Source organism: Punica granatum, chromosome 3 (genome assembly GCF_007655135.1).
Source record: "Punica granatum isolate Tunisia-2019 chromosome 3, ASM765513v2, whole genome shotgun sequence".
Classification (NCBI taxonomy): Eukaryota; Viridiplantae; Streptophyta; class Magnoliopsida; order Myrtales; family Lythraceae; genus Punica; species Punica granatum.
This window is the reverse complement of record NC_045129.1, coordinates 5,084,015-5,104,044: the sequence shown is the minus strand read 5'-3', so window position 1 is coordinate 5,104,044 and position 20,030 is coordinate 5,084,015. Positions and strand designations below refer to the sequence as shown.

The 20,030-nt window shown below is 42.3% G+C and overlaps 1 protein-coding gene and 2 long non-coding RNA genes across 10 annotated transcripts; all 3 read right to left on the bottom strand.

Annotated features, from left to right (window-relative positions):
* Nucleotides 1-64: 64 nt before the first annotated feature.
* On the bottom strand, nt 65-6,776 carry LOC116201204 (probable disease resistance protein At4g27220). 8 transcript variants are annotated; one of them, XR_004155833.1, is made up of 9 exons: nt 6,598-6,776; nt 6,392-6,496; nt 5,680-5,805; nt 5,451-5,602; nt 1,855-5,303; nt 1,595-1,693; nt 915-1,381; nt 677-748; nt 65-307 (listed from the first exon to the last, which is right to left on the bottom strand). XR_004155833.1 is itself a non-coding variant. In XM_031532343.1 (7 exons), the coding sequence occupies exons 5-6, from the start codon at nt 5,296-5,298 to the stop codon at nt 1,644-1,646; spliced, it is 3,492 nt and encodes a 1,163-aa protein (XP_031388203.1). In that variant the 5' UTR covers nt 5,299-5,303; nt 5,451-5,602; nt 5,751-5,805; nt 6,392-6,496; nt 6,598-6,775; the 3' UTR covers nt 1,244-1,381; nt 1,595-1,643. The 8 variants fall into 8 exon arrangements, 1 of the variants encoding a protein (XP_031388203.1); XR_004155835.1 differs by having other exon boundaries at nt 5,451-5,599; XR_004155836.1 differs by having other exon boundaries at nt 5,685-5,805.
* Nucleotides 6,777-8,716: 1,940 nt separating this feature from the next.
* Nucleotides 8,717-13,323, bottom strand: LOC116201746. The gene is made up of 4 exons (XR_004155933.1): nt 10,487-13,323; nt 10,264-10,354; nt 9,583-10,046; nt 8,717-9,040 (listed from the first exon to the last, which is right to left on the bottom strand). It is a non-coding gene; the product is annotated as an uncharacterized LOC116201746 (long non-coding RNA).
* Nucleotides 13,324-13,944: 621 nt separating this feature from the next.
* Nucleotides 13,945-16,175, bottom strand: LOC116201745. Its single transcript, XR_004155932.1, has 3 exons — nt 15,137-16,175; nt 14,551-14,611; nt 13,945-14,276 (listed from the first exon to the last, which is right to left on the bottom strand). It is a non-coding gene; the product is annotated as an uncharacterized LOC116201745 (long non-coding RNA).
* Between the last annotated feature and the right edge of the window lie 3,855 nt (nt 16,176-20,030).

Below are 20,030 nucleotides of genomic sequence, written 5' to 3'. Positions count from 1 at the left end.
CGTTCCTCATGATCGACGAGCTGGTCTCCGACATCAATTGCACCGGCAAAATATAGAAAGGAGAAACAAGCAAACAGACAAGTAGGATACGGTTCATCCAGCAAATGCCCAGGAAGGTCTAAAACAAGCTACATGCATGCGCAATACACACTCCGAAAGAATACTACTATCTGAATCCGGCCTTAAAAAACTTTTATCATACACCAAATGGCTCAAGAGTTTCATGTAAGTAAGGCAGCAAGCAGCAATTCGACTCCCTCTTCAAGCTATCCATGGTCCTCGGAAATTTGCCAGACAGAGAAGCAAGCTGAAGAACAGATGTATGGTTGTGAGGCTTTATACACACACACACACACACACACACACACACACGCACACACACACACATTTGCTGTTGGACCGAGTAAATGTGATATAGATAATACGTTTCTTATGTTTGGTTGCTGCTAGATGTCTTTGACTCGGATGGAATTTGTCGTATAAGCATGAATATATCTAACAAATATAAGCTGGAAATTGAGTAACGTGTTTGATTCCGTATTACATATGGATTGTTACTTATGATTTGTTTAGACAGCAAAATCACCATATGCGAATTAGATGAGAATCAAAGAGGGAAGGAAGGAAGGAAGGAAGAAAGAAAGATGATAATGAAAGGTTCGATGTAAGAGGTTACCTTCTAAGCGCTACAACTGATGGTAAAAGAATTTCCGGACCAAGCAGAACTTGAACGAACATAACATCGGTGCTGTCCAAGAAAAATCAAGATGCGGAAAAAAAATGAAGGGGGTTAAATCTATATATATTGATAGATAATGACAAATCACCCAGCGAGAGTGAGTTAAGAATTAATGAAAATCACAAATCACAAAAGAAAAGGATGATCAAAATCGAAAGGGTCAGAAAGGACTTACCAAAGTTTTGAATGGTACATCACCATTCCAGATCCATCCATCAGCTATTGGTTGGGATGAAGATAGCTGCCTCGAAAATGCGGTCTCAACCGTAAAATGGGATGAGACAGTGCCCATATTAGGTGCGGGCATATCCAAAGCATGATCCATAACAGATGCAGGCCTCTCCGAAGCATAATCAGTATATACTGGGAAAGGTGCTCCCAGAATCAATAAAATTTATGAAACACAAAATGGTTCAAGAGTTTCATTTAAGAAAGGCAGCAAGCAGTGCGCAACTATCGGCGTGAGCTTCCTTCCTCTGCAAGCTATCCACACGGTCCTAAGATATTGTCCAGAGAGAAGCAGCAGTGAGCTGAAGAACATATGTACGTGTGGATGTCAAACTGATCTAGGTCTTGGCTGTTGGACAGGGTAGATGTACGTGAGACCATACATAATTTCTTCTGTTGATTGTTACTTGATGTCTGCGATTCAAAGGAAGATGGTGGCATGAGCATTTCACGGATGAGAGTATTAAGATAGACAATTGAGTAACAACATGTTCGATCGCATATTACATACGGATTGTTACTTACGATTTTTTAGAGATATACTGAAATTGCAAGTGAGTCCAAGTTAGATGAGAATTACAAAAGAAAGAAAGATTATAACCACCAAAGATTCAATTTAAAAGGTACCTTTTTATTATAGAAAGTGTCAGTTGTCCGCCATATAGAGAAATTGTCTTCAGTCTCCCGAGTCCTTAACGAGCTGGCCTGGCCCGCACACCCCATACTGTCCCAAGGACAAATGAGATTATATTATAAATTTGACTTGGAAAACGTGCATTTTTGTTGTGTAGTGGGTAGAGTTAAAATCAAAATCACGATTCTAAAATTAAACTCCGTTCCCAAACGGAAGTAACCATATAATTTCTTCTCATTTATGAAATCAATACCTCTTTTTTTTTTTGTAGATGGTGATGGTCCCGCCGTTCTTGTAAAGGAATTTTTCGGCCAAACGATTTAACAAACACATAGGGTTCAAGGGCGGTCTTGGCCTCAGGGTGGACCCACTCCAGAGATTCCCACCATAGTTTTTCTGTATTTCCATCCCCTTCTTCCTCTAGTACTATCTCCTCAAGAGAAGGGGGAGGAGAAGCATTATCTAGCATTTCAATCCTCTTCAGCTTTGGACATCTCCGTATGTTAATGACATGTATGAGATCTCGAAGTCCGGTCCAACTGCATATGCTCTCCAGCTCCTCAAGGCAGTACAACTTCAAGGTCAGCTTTCTTGTACTTAATTGATTGCGAGGAGAGGCTGCTGTAATGGGCGACAAGAACAAGCTGCTGGTGGCTCCGTGGTCTAATTCTTGGCCGCCTATCACCTCCTTCATCTCTTTGCAATACCAAACCTGGATAAACTGGAGGTTGGGGAGGAGCATGAATAACTCAAGAGTTAGCACCCTCTTCATCTTTGAACATTCCCAGACACATATTGATGTAAGAAGAGGAAGCTGCAAGGGGAACGTGGCTGCAGGAATTGCGTTGGGTGGCAGTGATGATGTCAGTGATTCTTCTTCGTCTGTTGCTCCTCCTATTATACTCTCCAGCTCCTCGCATTCGTATATATAGAGCTTTTCTAGTTTCTTGAAGTACCGCACCAACAGATGCTTCAATTTTAGACAACCACGGATCTGTAGCACCTTGAGATTGGGGCAGTGGTCTCCTTGCTGTGATAGGAAAAGAAGTGCCGACACCTCCCTGCAGTCAAATATCTGGAGCTCCCCCAGGTCTTCAAGTCTGCAAATATCACTCCACGTCCCATTGTAATGCTCAACTGCCAATGTCTTCACATCTCGTGGGAGATGAAAAGTCTCCCCCATGCTGTATTGTCCAATATCACCCAAAGCTATGGATTTCTTACCCCACATGGAATTGACTTTCCCGAATTTATAATCCTCTTCGTCAATTGGACACAAACGTGGACCTTGATCATCATATCCATGAAATCCTATGATGAGAGCGTAGGACTTTATCATTGTTGGGTGTTGTATATGCTTGCTCTGCTCATTACCATATTGAAGACGACAATAAAGTGACTCCAACTTCTTCAATTTTGCAATTTCTTCTCCCTTTACTTTTATATAATTCGTAGTTAGATACTGTAGCTTCTGCAATTTACCTATTACTCCATCACTTATCTTCTCAATCCTTGTTTTTGAAAAGTCGAGATATGTTAGATTAACCAACATCCCCAGCCCATCTGGCACTTCTTGCAAACATTCGCACCCTTGGAGGTCCAACTTCTTTAAAGATGTCAACTTCGCCAATGAAGGAATAACATATAATTGACAGCATCTTTTGAGTATCAGTGCGTTCAACTTTTCCAGATTGGTGATAGATTCTGGCACTTTTCTGATCCCAGTGTCGCTCAAATCAATAACCTTTAACCCCGGTAGCCACTCAAAGAAGCAATCTGGAAAATCACCCAGTCCCCAACATCCACTTAGCAGCAGAGTTGTGAGTTTAGGACAATTCGGTGACATGGACGAAACTACTTTTACTCTACTCTTCATCAACGAGACCCTTTGAAGATTAGGCATCCACTCGTCCTCACCGGGCATGTCATCCAAATGCAAGCCAGATTTCACCATGCAAGGGCTGTTTGCATTCATGATGTACAATGCCATATCCCGAATCACATCATGCATCCTTACCCCTTTTGTAAGAGCAACAAAACCACCACCATGTATTGGTACATATTCTAGGAGACAGGCCTTTTCAAGTTCATCTAATAATCGGTGGCCTCTGTTGTGCATCTTCCACCTGCTATCTCCACCAATCACCCCCTCATCGATACAAAGTTCTATCAATTCTTCTCTGGGGACTTTCCAATCCTCAGGGTATAGAGCACACTGTAAAAGACATTGTTGCTTCTCTGCATCCAAGCAGTCGTAACTGTATCGTAGAATTGGGAAAACACTTGTTTGCATGTCCTCTTGTAAAGCTCCCGGATGTTTTAATGTTTCCAGTGTGTCTTCCCATACATGATCACTGTGCACCCCCCTCATGCTCGCTGCCATAACAACAATAGCAAGTGGCATACCCTTGCACTCCTCTGCGATACTCTTTGCAGTAGGTTCCCAACTAGGAGAAAGATCAGAACCAAATGTCCGGACAAACAATGTCCACGATTCTTCGTTTGATAGGGGCTTGACGCCAATTGTCTTCTGACACAACATCTTCTCACAAACATGACGATTTCGAGTTGTCAATACAAGCTGAATGCCATCTTTCATCACCGGAATCCCTACATCTTTGAGCTCCAAATGCTGCCACAAGTCGTCTAAAATAATTAGGGACTTCTTCTGCTTGCTTAAATGTTTGTACAACAAGGTTGGCCTCATCACTTTGTCCGCATCCTTGAAAAGGTCTGGCACATTTATTGCTTTCGCAATCTTGTTTTGCAGCTCGTGGATACTGCAATCTTTTGACACGGTGACCCATAATACATTACAAAAGTCAGCATTGGCGCATACTTTATTATAGAGGTGCTTTACAATTGTGGTTTTCCCAACTCCCCCCATCCCATATATGCCGACGTGTAAAATATTTTCCTTTGTTATGTAGTCCCAGATCTCATTGACGACTCTGTTAAATTCTTGACCCACTAGCTCTGGAACTAGGATTGCATCACAAGTCAAATCTGGAAAAGCAGCACCAGTACGCTGACCACTCTCCCTGCACGTATCTCGATCAACTTGCATTGCATCTGCCTGGTGGTATTCCTCTGGCAGATCAGGACTATATCGCAGCAAACCAGATTGTACTCCCGGTCCCGGGTTCTCTCCACCGATGTCAACCATTAGCTCACGATTCAAGGTCGAAGCTGACATATTATACTGTTGCGGCATAATATTAGATGGATCCACAGGTGGCTGAGAATCCACAACAGCACTGAAATAATTTATGGTGGCCGCAAGTATAGTTGAGTCCCCCATTGACAGATCTGAGGTATGCGCTGAACAATCCATTTCTGATTCTATAGACCTAATAGCTCCACCGAGACTGGTTTGCGGCGGAATATTTAGGCTTTCTTGATTAAAGACGAGTCCACCGCTTGGAAAACCTGCAACTTGAGCATTCTCTGCAGCTGAACTCATTCCATTCTCAGGCACCTGACTCATATGTCCTTTCTTGAATTTCTGGCAAGGTTCGATTCCTTGGCCTATCACCAAACCCAAATGCACCTGGATCCTTGCAGCCCCTCCCGAATAGTCTTTGTTGCAATAATTACATTGCCACCTTTTTTTAGATGGATTAGCAGGATCTTGTATCGGCTTTACATATTCCCAGCACGGATGCTTTGGTTTACCCGGTTTTCTCGGTTTACCCATATCAGCTGCATACAGCCAATAGAACTTAGAAACTAATTATCAGCAGAATATGTGCTATAAAAGTTTACACCAACACCTTGTAGTCCTTTAATAAAAAAAGAAAAGAAAAGCAATGCTTTCAGGAAAGAAGATTATCGTTAGTCTGGAACTACCTGTGTCCTTAGTGGATGGTCAGTCGGCTGGTGATTAGTATTCAATATGAAGGCCTGACTTCTAGTAGCACTTTACTTGAAGCTCGTAGTGTGTGTATACTTCCGAAAAATAGAAAAAAGAAAGTGTGTACGTATCGGACTGGGACACTCTGCTGCACATAGAGAGGTCACTAGATCAGTAATTATTGTTGTTATAAAGTGATAGAGTGAACATTGGTAGGTCTCAGACCTCACATCAAGCACTGGAACAGCAGGAGGAGGAGGAGGTTGTTGTGTCGACTCAAATGATCGTGGAAGTACCTGTTCGAATTTCTGATGTGTTCTTGTACGTTCCCATGTGGACCACCTTCTCACCCTGTTAAAAGGAAATCAATAGAAGTCTGATGAAGCAGACAATGACGAAGAATGAACTTCACAGCTCAGATGACATAGTATGGTCGAAACCCTTAATGTGCTCACGAGGCTGAAAAAGGATTTCATATATAACAGCAGTAAACCATGATGGTCTTTCCCTTTGGTGTTCCCTCTCACTTCCCATCAGACTCAGAGGTAGAAAAGTGAGTTGTCAGAGCAACTACTATTAGGCCATGTATGATATAGGAAGAAATGGAAATGTCATGGAAAATCTGCAGTAGATCCTATTCCATTCTTTGCACTCAAGTTTCACTAAGCACGTTTCATGTTTATCCTGTAAAAGATAATTCTGGTTTATTCCTCTGTGGCAAGTGTAGATCTCCCGTCACCGGCTGGTCTTGATGATACCCTTTCACCAGCCGATCGGGCGCTTATCAGATATAAATCAATATAACTTATTCATCCGGCATTCCTCATCCATCCCCAGTGAAACAATCGCCTTATTATCCCGACATCAAAATAAATAACGTTTGCTCCTTTCCACATATCAAAAGAAAATGATCAAATAAAGTGAGCCGAGTGCTTACAGTTTCACTAAAGCCAGAGCAATTCAGGTCCCAAAGATTTCCTGCAAGACAGATGAATATATTCCCTGCCGCCGCCTGAATGGACGAAGCTGCTGCTGCTGCTGCCTGTCATATATGGAAATTGGCACAGAGGAAATTATTCAGGATTCCTTTGCAGATTTCTTAGTATGATTTAGGAGAAAACATGCAGAAGCTAGAATATCAACCGCGGGTCTGTAGGAAGTCTCCAATCAGTCTTCTATGGCTGGAAGGCATCAGAAATTCTGGCCTCTTTATTATTAAGAATAATTATAATAATTAAATAGTCGCTTCGCCTCCCGTTGTCCCTATTGGACAATATATTTTGCCATATATCTTATGGAACCTCCTCGATAACCCGTCACTCAAAAATACTAAACACTTATGAGGTCTTTGACCTTATATATAAATCTCAAATCTCCTCCTAATTAATGAATTTGAATTCGCCTAATTATATTTTTCCATAAATAAGCATATAAAAATTATTTTGTGTATGGAAAAAATTCGTATGGTTGACGGACCGCTTGGATGTTGCAGTACACTATTAGATGGATCAACATGTGGCTGAAAATCCATCACAGAATCGAAGTCATCCATAAGAGACTCAAGTTTAGTCCAGTCGAAGATTGACAGATCAGGGCTATATATTGGAAAATACATTTCTGCTTATATAGACCTTAGGGGTCACTGAATTCCACCTAGACTTGCTTGTGGCGGAATAACAGTTGCTGAACTGTTCTCCTTTACATCCCACGATAGGTACAACTGGGAAGTGGATGGAGCAATTAGTTTTATGCTGCGTTTAATTTTAAAATAAGGTTTTAAAATCAGATTTTAATTTAAAAAAAGAGTGATATAAATAAAATTTATTATTTAACTTTATATGAATTATTTTATTTTGTTGTAAAAAAATAATGATATAAATGAGTCTCACTCTTTGACTTTATATAAATTATTTTATTTTATTGTGAGTAGAATTAAATTAAAATATGATTTTAAAATCTTACTATCAAAACAAACAAGCCTAATCATATGAAGAAGCGGTAACATTATGGAGATTCCGTTCCATCCTCTGCACTCTTTCTCGTTACCAAACTTTTGCATTTACTTTTACACGTTTCATTAAGCAAATTTCATGTTTGCCCCAGAAACATGATTGTCTTGAGCCCCAGTGTCAAGCGTAGACCTCCCGTCACCGGCAGGCCCAGCTGACAGTATGTACTCTTTGACCAGGCCATCGGATGCTTATCAGATATAGATTAATGGGAGCTTGTTCGGCCACCCTTCGTCATTATCTTCACAGAATCTCTTTTGCCTTGCCCTCACCCCAAAATTAAAACAAACAATATGTGTTCCTTGCTACATATCAAAACATAAATATCGGCCAAAATGAGACCAACTCCCCCCCTCCTTCCTTTAGCCCCAGATTCGGGCTCATGCGTAGCCCCCAGAAAGCCAACCCACGATCCCGCATGGTTGTGGACCATGGTCGATTTTGATCCCGCGAATCCCACATCGGTTATGCAAGGCGGAGATATGAGATTTATATGTAAGGTCAAATGACCTCACTAACAGTTAGCATTTTTGAGTGATGGACCTAGTGAGGACATTACAAATGGTATCAGAGCAGTGCAACAGCCGGAAGAGTGGGAGCTAAGTGCTAGACGAATAAAATGCTACATTCGATGGACTGAGTGGGAGCCACCTCTAGAATCCCACATACCCGATGAAGTGTCATGGGTTTGTATATAATTTGTTTGAGTAGTTTGAAGAGGACGTCAAGCCTTTGAGTGGGGGATATTGTAACACTCCGAAATCCCACATTGATGGAAAAATGAGTTAATGAAGAAATCCCACATTGATGGAAGAATGAGTTAGTAAAATGGTTTATAAAGATCAACCTATGGGATTACTATTAATTTGGGCTTAAGCATTTTGGACTGGTGATTGGGCTCGACAAGTCGCTAGGCCAGTCCCGTAGATTGGGTCAGGTCGTTACACACACCCTCTATAAAGTAAAATCAGCTTTCTGAAGATATATGAATTAACATTCGAATGGAGAAATAAAACTGATTCATAGAGACGAGCGTGAGGTTGGCGAAGGAAAATATGATGGAACTCCAATTCTCTTCACGTCAACATATTGATCGACTGAACAACATTTGCTGATCTATCTGGCATAGTTAAGTCCTTAAAACACATAAAGAAAGTAAAATCTGCTTTCTGAAGATATATGAATTAATATTCGAATGGAGAAATGAAACTGATTCATAGAGACGAGCGTGAGGTTGGCGAAGGCAGATATGATGGAACTCCAATTCTCGTCATGTCAACATATTGACCGACTGAACAGCATTTGCATCTCTGTCTGGCATAGTTAAAATTCTTAAAACACAAAGAATTTGATAGCTGACGTTTCTGGAGAATACTCTTGAGTGTTACAGTACTTAACAGAGCAGGCAAACGGTCAACATATGTTTCAAGTTCTTCAAAAAACAGTGCACTATATCTGCAGAGCAAATGGTTCAGAATCTCCTCATCACTATATCACATAAGCAGCGGTTTGCTATCTCCAACTTCCTTGTCTTTTAATCTATCCACGATCCGAAAATCTCTCCCAGCAGCAGCAAGCTAAAGAATCAGATTTCAAAATTTTAGATTTTGGTTAGCAAGACTTTGCAACTGAAACCTGACATAGCTAGATTGGCATAAAACTGAGACAGCACTCAAAATTTTCAAGCAATCGATGACTACAGGCAGTGAGACACAAGGTCCTGGACCAGTATAAGCAGGACAATCACGAGATGCAGTTCAATACTCTATCATTATATATGTGCATCGACACTATCATGTACTTCATAGCACCCTCATTTTGGTATAGCAACATACAAAAATATAAGCATTTCTGCTCGAGCTCGGTACAAAGAACAAAGCAAGAGGATGAGCGATTATTGTCACAGAAGACGAGAAAATCATCACATCAAAGGGCCAGAATTACAGGAGAATTACAGAAGATGGATGACGAAAGGGTTAGGACAAGGCTCGACTGCAAGCTTTGCATCAGGGTGCTTACACTCCCATGGTTCCCACCGAGAGTGAGTTAAGAATTAATGAAAATCACAAATCACAAAAGAAAAGGATGATCAAAATCGAAAGGGTCAGAAAGGACTTACCAAAGTTTTGAATGGTACATCACCATTCCAGATCGATACATCAGCTATTGGTGAGGATGAAGATAGCTGCCTCGAAAATGGGGTCTAAACCGTAAAATGGGATGAGACAGTGCCCATATTAGGTGCGCGCATATCCAAAGCATGATCCATAACAGATGCAGGCCTATCCGAAGCATAATCAGTATATACTGGGAAAGGTGCTCCCAGAATCCATAAAATTTGTGAAACACCAAATGGTTCAAGAGTTTCATTTAAGAAAGGCAGCAACCAGCGCGCAACTATCGGCGTGAGCTTCCTCCCTTTGCAAGCTATCCACACGGTCCAAAGATATTGTCCAGAGAGAAGCAGCAGTGAGCTGAAGAACATATGTACGTGTGGATGTCAAACTGATCTAGGTCTTGGCTGTTGGACGGGGTAGATGTCCGTGAGACAATACATTTCTTCTGTTGATTGTTGCTTGATGTCTGCGATTCAAAGGAAGATGGTGGCATAAGCATTTTAAGGATGAGAGTATTAAGATAGACAATTGAGTAACAACATGTTCGATTGCATATTACATAGGGATTGTTACTTGCGATTTTTTAGAGATATACTGAAATTGCAAGTGAGTCCAAGTTAGATGAGAATTACAAAAGAAAGAAAGAAAGATTATAACAACCAAAGGTTCAACTTAAAAGGTACCTTTTTATTATAGAAAGTGTCAGTTGTCCGCCATATAGAGAAATTGTCTTCGGTCTCCCGAGTCCTTAACGAGCTGGCCTGGCCCGCCATACTGTCCCAAGGAAAATCAGGATGTTAAAAAACGATTCGCCGAAAAAAAAGGTAGAAATACGAAGGGGCTAAATTCTTCTAAAAATGAACATTAAGTAACCATATAATTTCTTCTCATTTATGAAATCAATACCTCTTTTTTTGTAGATGGAGATGGTCCCGCCATTCTTGAACAGGAATTTCTTCTCCAAATCTTTTGATGTACACACAAGGCTCGACTGCAAGCTTTGCCTCAGGACATATTATTACCTTCTCGAGATAAGGGGGAGAAAGGGACCCTGTCGAGCATTGCCATCAACTTCAGTTTTGGACATTTCCTTAGTTCAAGGACCCTGATGAAATTGCGAACGTCACTCCCGCTGCTGCATATGCTCTCTACTTCTGGCAGATTCTGTAGATCTAAGTGTAATAGCCTTCTCGATGTGGAGAGAGGCGTGCATGTGTCTCTGTTAGAGCTTGTGGTGGGTCCATCGTCTAATTCTTGGCCGCCTATCACCTCCTTCATCTGCTCGCATCCATAAACACGGAGAGTCTGGAGGTTGGGGAGGAGCACGAATCAGTCAAGAGTTAGCACCCTCTTCATCCCTCCCTCCCTAATCCTGCTGTCGATTACGACCAGCTTTCTCGTAAAGGAAATTTTCGGCCTAACAAAATAACAAACACATAGGGTTCAAGGGTGGTCTTGGCCTCAGGGTGGATCCACTCCAGAGATTCCCACCATTGTTTTCCTACTACTCCGAATAATACCATCTACTTAAGAGCAGGGGGAGGAGAAGCATCATCTAGCATTTCAATCCTCTTCAGCTTTGGACATCTACTTATATAAATGACATGTATGAGATCCCGAAGTCTAGTCCAACTGCATATGCTCTCCAGCTCCTTAAGGTCTGACAAATTCAAGGTCAGCTTTCTTGTACTTAATTGAATGCCAGGAGATGCTGCTGTAATGGGGGACAAGAACAAGCTGCTGGTGGCTCCGTGGTCTAATTCTTGGCCGCCTATCACATCCTTCATCTCTTTGCAATCATGAACATGGATAGTCTGGAGGTTGGGGAGGAACATGAATAACTCGAGAGTTAGCACCCTCTTCATCTCTGAACATCCCAAGACAGATATTGATGTAAGAAGAGGAAGCTGCAAGGGGAACGTGGCTGCAGGAATTGATGTCGGGGATGGCACTGCTATTATCTCCTCCATATTGGAGGCCTCATTAACTCGAATCCGCCGGAGGTTATGGAGAAGAGGAAGCAATTCAGGCCCCACCACATTCTTCATCTTTGGGCAGCTCTCGATTTTAATTGATTGGAGTTGGGAGAAAGCGTCGTCGGGTGGCAGTGGTGATGTTGATGATGTCAGTGATTCTTCTTCGTCTGTTGCTCCTCCTATTATACTCTCCAGCTCCTCGCAGCTGCATATCTCGAGCTTTTCTAGTTTCTTAAGGTACAGAGTACTACTGCGACTACGTCCTGACATCACCAACAGATGCTTCAGTTTCGGACAATGGGAAATGTAAAGCTCATTGAAATTGGGAAAATGGTCTCCATGCTGTGATAGGAAAGGAAGTTCAAGTGATTCTTCTTCGTCTATTATACTCTCCAGCGCCCCGCAGTCTTCTATCACGAGCTTTTCTAGTTTCTTAAATTACAGATTGTAGCTGTGTCTGGGCACCAACAGATGCTTCAATTTTGGACATCAGAGATCCGTAGCTCCTTGAGATTGGGGCAGTGGTCTCCTTGCTGTGATGGGAAAGGAAGTGCTGACACCTCCCTGCAGTCAAATATCTTGAGCACCCGCAGGTCTTCAAGTCTGCAAGTCTGAAACAAAGGTATTTGCAGAGAAACTTTGAACTCTGCTCTCTATATGCCACTAGCAAGGGGACTATTCATCTTGGAGGAATGCCGCATATGTTCGATATCTCAGTGAGACTAATTCTTTAGGTAGATTTGTGTATTCCCAGTGTTTTCTGTATTTACAGATTAATATTCCTCTCATTGAGATATCTGTATCAACACACCGTCTATAAAGTAAAATCTGCTTCCCGGAGACATGGAATTGATATTGAAGGGAGCAATAACACCGATTCAAAACCACAAGCATGAGGGCGGCAAAGGCGGATATGTAGGAACTCTAAGTCTCGCCATGACTAACTTAACAGCCTTTTTGTCTCCTCTACCTGGAAATTTTAAGATTCTGAAATCAGAGGAGAAATTTTTAGGAGAACTATGAATTGGTAGCAGAGTTATGCAGACTCCAAACATTGAGATTACGGATTTCTGCGGGTGCACAAGTTAAGTTACACCTCCTCGATAGGTGACATAGTCACGTATCTGGAGATTACTTAACTGAGTGTTAGAATACCTGACAGGGCAGGCAAACAATCGACATATTGTCCAAGTTCATAAAAACAACACACTTAAACCTGCGGGCGATGGTTCAGAATCTCCTAGCAAGCAGCAGTTCGGCTTGTAATTTATCCACAATCCGGAAAATTTCCAATTACTTTTATTGAAAACCTCATTCAATGCCTGGACGGGAAGCCTCTTGCCCTGGTAAAAGCTGAAGATGGACACGTAAGGTTTGAGGGCAGCCTTGGCCCCAGGGTGGACCCACTCCAGAGCTTCCCCCCATTCTTCATCTTCAATTTATTATTATCTCCTTAAGGGAAGGGGGTGGAGAAACGAAGATTCCATCATCAACATCTAACATTTCAATCCTCGTCAGCTGTCGGACTTCACGTATCCCAATGACATGTATGAGATCCCGAAGTCCAATCCCAACTGCATATGCTCTTCAGCTCCGGGAGAAGGGACAAATATAAGGACAGCTTTCTTGACCATAATTGATCAGGAGATGCTGCTGGAATGGGGGGACAACAAGAAGCTGCGGCTGCTTGTGGTGGTGTTTCTGACCATTGCCCGTGATAAACTTCCCCTTTAGCCCTAGCATTCTCATTGGGCTCTTGGGTCAGGATCCAAAACATAACTCCCACGGATTTGGGCTTGTCGGTATCCCCCCAGGACGCCTATCCATGATCCCGCATGGTTGTGGGCCAGGGTCGGCTCTGATCTCGCAAATCCCATATCGATTGTGCAAGGGGAAGATATGAGATTTATATGTAAGGCCTAATGACCTCACTAACTGTTAGTACTTTTGAGTGATGGACCCAGCGAAGACATTACGAATGGTATTAGAGCAGTGCACTAGCCGAAAGAGTAGGAAATAAGTGCTATACAAACAAAGTGCTACAACCCATGGACTGGGTAGGAGCCACCTCTTGAACCTAGGAGCCACCTCTAGAATCTCACTTGCCTAGTGAAGTGTCCTCGATCTATATATAATTTGTTTGAGTAACTTGACGAGGATGACAAGCCTTTTGAGTGGAGAATGCTGTAACACCCCGAAGTCCCACATTGATGGGAAAATGAGTTAGTGAAGTGATTTATAAAGACCAACCTATGAGATTACTAGCCATTTGGATTTAAGCATTTTGGGCTGGCCATTGGGCTTGACAAGTTGCTAGGCCAGTCCCGTAAATTGGGTCAGTGGTTACACACACCCTCTTTAATGTAAAATCTGCTTTCCGAAGACATATTCGAATGGAGAAATGAAATTGATTCATAGAGACGAGCGTGAGGTTGGCCAAGGACAATGGATTGATTTAACAGAATTCTACACACTCTGCACACTGAGATTGCGGGCACATATGTAAGTAACACCTCCCGATAGCCGACGTATCTGGAGAATACTCTGAGTGTTACGGTACTTAACAGAGCAGGCAAACAGTCGACATATGTTTCAAGGTCTTCATAAAAATATGCACTATATCTGCAGAGCAAATGGTTCAGAATCTCCTCATCGCTATCTCCAACTTCCTCGTCTTTTAATCTATCCATGATCCGAAAATCTCTCACAGCAACAGCAAGCTGAAGAATCAGATTTCAAAATTTTAGATTTCGGTTAGCAAGACTTTGCAACTGAAACCTGACATAGCTAGATTGGCATAAAACTGAGACAACACTCAACTTTTCAGCAGTCGATGACTACAGGCAGTGAGACATAAGGTCCAGGACCAATATAAGCAGAAGAATGAGCGATTATTGTCACAGAAGACGAGAAAATAATCACATCAAAGGGCCAGAATTACAGGAGAATTACAGAAGATGGATGATGGAAGGGTTAGGACAGGACTTTGATTACCTTAATAGGCCATCTGATGATGCTCTGCTGTCCATTGTTCCATTTGAATGAATCCACCTCCCTACAGAAAATGACAGGGACTTATTTATTAATAATAATAATATAGTTCACGAAACAAAATTCTCAAAAAGAAATTGCCTTTGAAAATAAAAGACAAAGAACGTACTCATTAGTTTGTCGGTGCTTTTTAAAATTTTTTCTGAGTTAAAAATTTGGTCAGCAGGTGAAAATAAAATAGTAGCTATATCATTGGCTCCTCCGGCACAGTTTGGGGGCTCCGTCCCTCCCTCATTGAGACTGCTGCCGGCTATGCGCCATTTCCTATATAGGAATCTTTCTGTAGGGCCAAACTTTGATGAAACATAGGGTTTAAGGGCAGTCTTGGCTTCAGGTAGGACCCACTCAAGAGTTTCCCATCATTCTTTTTATGTATTTCCATGTAGTACGTTTATGAATTTCACAGAAGAGTAATTTCTCAAAAATAAAAAAGGAAAAAAAGAATACCTTTTTAAAAATAAAATACAAAGAAATATATTAATTCATTCGTCGGTGTCCCGTGGGAAAAAGGAGTAGATAAAAATAGTACCTTGACGGGTATCGTTACTTCTCCTGAGCACAGTTTGGGTCCAGCCCTCCCTCCCTAATCCTGCTGACGATTACGACTGGTATTCTCGCAATCGGGGAAACAAATAAACAAACACATAGGGTTCAAGGGTGGTCTTGGCCTCAGGGTGGACCCACTCCAGAGATTCCCACCATTGTTTTCCTACTTCTCCGAATAATACCATCTCCTTAAGAGCAGGGGGAGGAGAAGCATCATCTAGCATTTCAATCCCCTTCAGCTTTGGACATCTCTTTATCTTAATGACATGTATGAGATCCCGAAGTCCGGTCCAGCTGCATATGCTCTCCAGCTTCGGGAGAAAGGACAACTCCAAGGTCAGCTTTCTTGTACTTAATTGATCATCAGGAGATGCTGCTGGAATGGGGGACAAGAACAAGCTACTGGTGACTCCGTGGTCTAACTCTTGGCCGCCTATCACCTCCTTCATCTCCTCGCAATCATCAACACTGATAGTCTGGAGGTTGGGGAGGAGCATGAATAACTCAAGAGTTAGCACCCTCTTCATCTTTGGGCAGCTCTCGATTTCAATTGATTGGAGTTGGGAGAAAGCGTCGGGGGCAGTGGTGATGTTGATGATGTCAGTGATTCTTCTTCGTCTGTTGCTGCTCCTATTATACTCTCCAGCTCCACGCAGCCGTATATCTTGAGCTTTTCTAGTTTCTTAAGGTACAGATTGCAGCTGTGTCTGGGCACCAACAGATGCTTCAATTTTCGACATCCAGAGATATGTAGCACCTTGAGATTGGGGCAGTGGTCTCCTGGTGGTGGTGGAGAAGTTCGTTCCTCCAACTGTCTCTCTGGCTCTTCTGGCTGTCCCCCACTCCCACCCAGTGCTGACAGCTCATCGCCCCCTGTAATCCATAGCTCCTCCAGCTCTTCAAGTCCCGTAAAACTGGATATATTCCACGTCCCCCCATAATCTCGAATCCACAATGCCTTCACGTCTCTTGGGAGATGACAAGTTTCTCCTATCTTATACTCTCCTTCATACATAATAATAAATTTGTCACTGTTAATAAATTTTAATTTGTCAGCACAATGTCCAGGTACTCCCCGTCGATAGCTGAGATTTGTACGAGCTCCTATGATGAGACTGTATGACTCTATAGTCGTCGCACGCAGTGTGTACTCATTCAGCTCATTCACGTTTTCAAAACGGCATCGGAGTGCCTCCAACTTCCTTAATTTTCCAACTTCTTCTCCCTTCACTGCAATATCATCCGCTTCAAGGTGCTGTAGCTTCTTTAACTTACAGACTACTCCATCTGAAATCCTTTCAATCCCCGTCTCTCTTAAGCCGAGATATGTTAGATTAAACAACATCCCCAAACCATTCGGTACTCCTTTAATATTTTTACACCCTCGGAGGTCCAACTTCCTTAACAATGTCAACTTCACCAAGGATGGAATACGAGATAATCGAGAGCACCCGTCGAGTACTAGTGCGTTCAACTTTTTCAAGCTCATGACAGATTTTGGCACTTTTGTGATGCGAGTACGGCTCAAATCAATAACCTTCAACTCCCGCATCCGCTGAAAGAAACTAAAGATTAGGGCTAGAATGGCTGAATACCTCAGTTTAGGTGAGGTGATTATATTCTATTATATAGACACTATACATAATTGCTAAAGGAAAGTACATAAATGTATATTGATACATGCCTAGAATACAACAATTATAAATGGAAATCTATGATCGCATAACATTCTCTATTACTCCCCAGCAAGCCGAACGGGGAAGTCTCCACGTGAAGCTTGGATCGAATATCAGCAAAGCGGAATGACAATAAACCTTTTGTGAGTCCATCAGCTAGCTGATCGCTGGAGTTGATAAAATGAATAAGAAGTTGCTTGCCCATAAATTTCTCTCGCACAAAGTGATAATCAATCTCAATGTGCTTAGTTCTGGCATGAAAGATAGGATTCGCCGTAAGGTAAATCGCATAAATATTGTCACACCAGAGAGTTGGAAGATGACGTTGTGATATTCCCAGTTCTTTAAGAAGGGACTGTAACCATAAGATCTCCGCAGTAGCATTTGCAAGACTTTTATACTCCGACTCAGTACTAGACCGAGCTACAGTCCGCTGTTTCTTGGAGCTCCAAGAGACTGGATTGTTTCCAAGAAAAATCATAAACCCACTGACTGAGCGACGATCATCAGGATTTCCTGCCCAATCAGCGTTAGAAAAACCATGAATGGACGATGTAGAACTGGGATGAAGGTGAAGTCCATGAGTGATGGTGCCCTTTAGATACCGCAAGATTCTTTTCACGGCTTGCCAATGAGTAGTGGTGGGACAATGCATGAACTGACAGACTTGATTAACTGCATAGGCAATGTCAGGTCTAGTCAGAGAAAGATACTGCAAGCTGCCTACTACACTTCTGTAGAGTGAGGGATCCTCAATAGAACTTCCATCATGAAGAGAGAGCCGAGATCCTGTAGTAACGGGAGAGCTGATAGGCTTGCAATCTTGCATAGAGGTGCGAGCAAGGATGTCATGAATATACTTGGACTGAGTGAGATAGAGTCCAGTGGAATCCCTGCGAGCCTCCATGCCAAGAAAGAAATGAAGCGATCCAAGATCCTTCATAGCAAACTCCTTCTGCAGAGCAGTGATTATCGACTGAAAAGGTGCACCTGGTGTCCCAGTCAGAATGATGTCATCAACGTAGACTAGGAGATAAATAATGTATTGTGGTCCTCGGAGCGTGAAAAGAGAGGAGTCAGCCTTGGAATCTGAGAAGCCAAGACGCCAAAGATAGGTGCTAAGTCGCTGAAACCAAGCCCTAAGAGCTTGCTTAAGCCCATACAGAGAACGACGGAGTCGGCATACATGACCAGGACGGGAGGGATCAACAAAACCAGGAGGTTGGTCCATATAGACTTCTTCAGTGAGATAGCCATGGAGAAACGCACTCTTGACATCCAACTGTTGAATAGGCCACTGAGAAGAAACAACAATGGAGAGGACTGTCCGAATGGTGACCGTCTTGATAACTGGAATGAACGTTTCTGAATAATCGACCCCTTCCCTCTGATTAAATCCTTTTGCCACTAGTCGAGCCTTGTAGCGATCAATAGTGCCGTCAGCCTTCTGTTTGATACGATAAATCCACTTACAGCCAACAACATTGTGAGCAGGAGATGGTGGAACAAGATCCCACGTATTATTCTGAAGTAGCGCCGTATACTCCTCCTGCATTGCTGCTCGCCAAGCCAAATGTTTACGTGCTTGAGCAAACGATCGAGGCTCCTGTAATTCTGCAGAGACAGTGAAAGCAGAAGGATGACGAGATATCATAAAACGAGGAGGAGGAAGAGTTCCATCCTTGGACCACGTTGTCATCCTGTGTGTATTCTGAGGAACAGGTGTAGCATTAGAACCCACGGTTTCCTCAGCTGGTACTGTAGATCCTGCAGACTGGTCAGAATTCTCAAGAGTGGGGATTTGTGGATCAGTAGGAGTAGTGAGAGAGTTACGAGAATCATGAGGTGGTAGTGAAATAGATGAGGGGACAGGAATATGTGTAAAGGTGGTACAAGAAGAAGAAGGAATAGACGTACCAGCAGCACATACAGGTCCAGGGGAGGACCCTAGAGCTCTCCCCGAGATAGGTGACACTGTCTTGTAAGGAAATGAATGCTCATCAAAGACTACCTTAGTTGACAGGAAAATTTGACCTGTGATGGGATTAAGACACCTATATCCCTGATAGTGATAGGGATACCCTAGAAATACACAAGGCTGAGACCGATGTTCTAACTTATGACGAGTGTAGGAACGAAGATATGGATAACAAAGACATCCAAACACTCGTAAATTGGAGTAATCTAGAGTGTGACCATGAAGGACTTCATATGGTGATTTGAGTTTAAGAGACTCGGTAGGTAGTCGATTGAAAATGTGTACTGCGGTTTCAAAAGCATAGTCCCAAAATTTTGTAGGAAGCGAAGAATGAAAGAGTAATGAGAGACCCATATCAATGATATGACGATGCTTTCGTTCAGCAGACCCATTTTGCTGAGGTACACGAGGACAGGAGATTCGATGAAAGATGCCATGACTCTGTAGTTCAGACTGAAAATTTGCTAATAGAAATTCCTTAGCACCATCAGATTGAAAATATTTGATTCGATATCCATAAATATTCTCAATTTGAAGGCGAAAGGCACGAAAAACAGGAAGCACATCATGTTGAGATTTTAGGATATAGAACCAGGAGAATTTGCTATAATCATCAAGAAAATGAATATAGTAATGATGTCCAGTATGGGAGGTAACTAGTGCAGGTCCCCAAATATCTGTATGAATAAGCTCAAACAGAGATGTGCTTTTATGATGAGTCAAAGGAAATGAGTTATTTATTATTTTCCCTTGTTGACAAGCAGAACAAACATAGTCAACATGGTCATTATTAAGAGAACAAGAGGGACTCAAAGCAGGACGAATGATGAGGAGTGACCAAGACGCTGATGCCAAAGAATACTAGAACTAGATGTGGACAGATGAGCTTGAGGACTGTCAGTGTGCTTGTCTCTCTAGTGAAAGCAATAGAGCCCGTCCTTAACTAGACCATGCATAAGCTCCTGGCGAGTATGAAGGTCCTTCATAAGAAAACAGTCCGGGTGAAGCTAAAAAAAACATCTATTATCCTTGACAAATTTAGATATAGAGATAAGATTTTTGGAAATATGCGGTGCATATAGGATATGATTTAAGTGTAAAGGACGTTGGGAAATTTTAATGGCAGAGGAACCAGAGGCTAGAACTGGAAGTGCTTTACCATCACCTACGAAGACATTATTTGAAGTCGGAATGTCATCACGGAGATTAAGATTGGATAAGTC

Bases quoted from the DNA above. Each gene is read 5' to 3' on its own strand.
- LOC116201204 (XM_031532343.1), bottom strand. From the start codon at position 5,298: ATGGGTAAACCGAGAAAACCGGGTAAACCAAAGCATCCGTGCTGGGAA. The intron at 1,692-1,854 runs GTATTGATTTCA...TCCTTGGGACAG, and splicing joins ATCTACAAAAAAAAAAAGAG to TATGGGGTGTGCGGGCCAGG.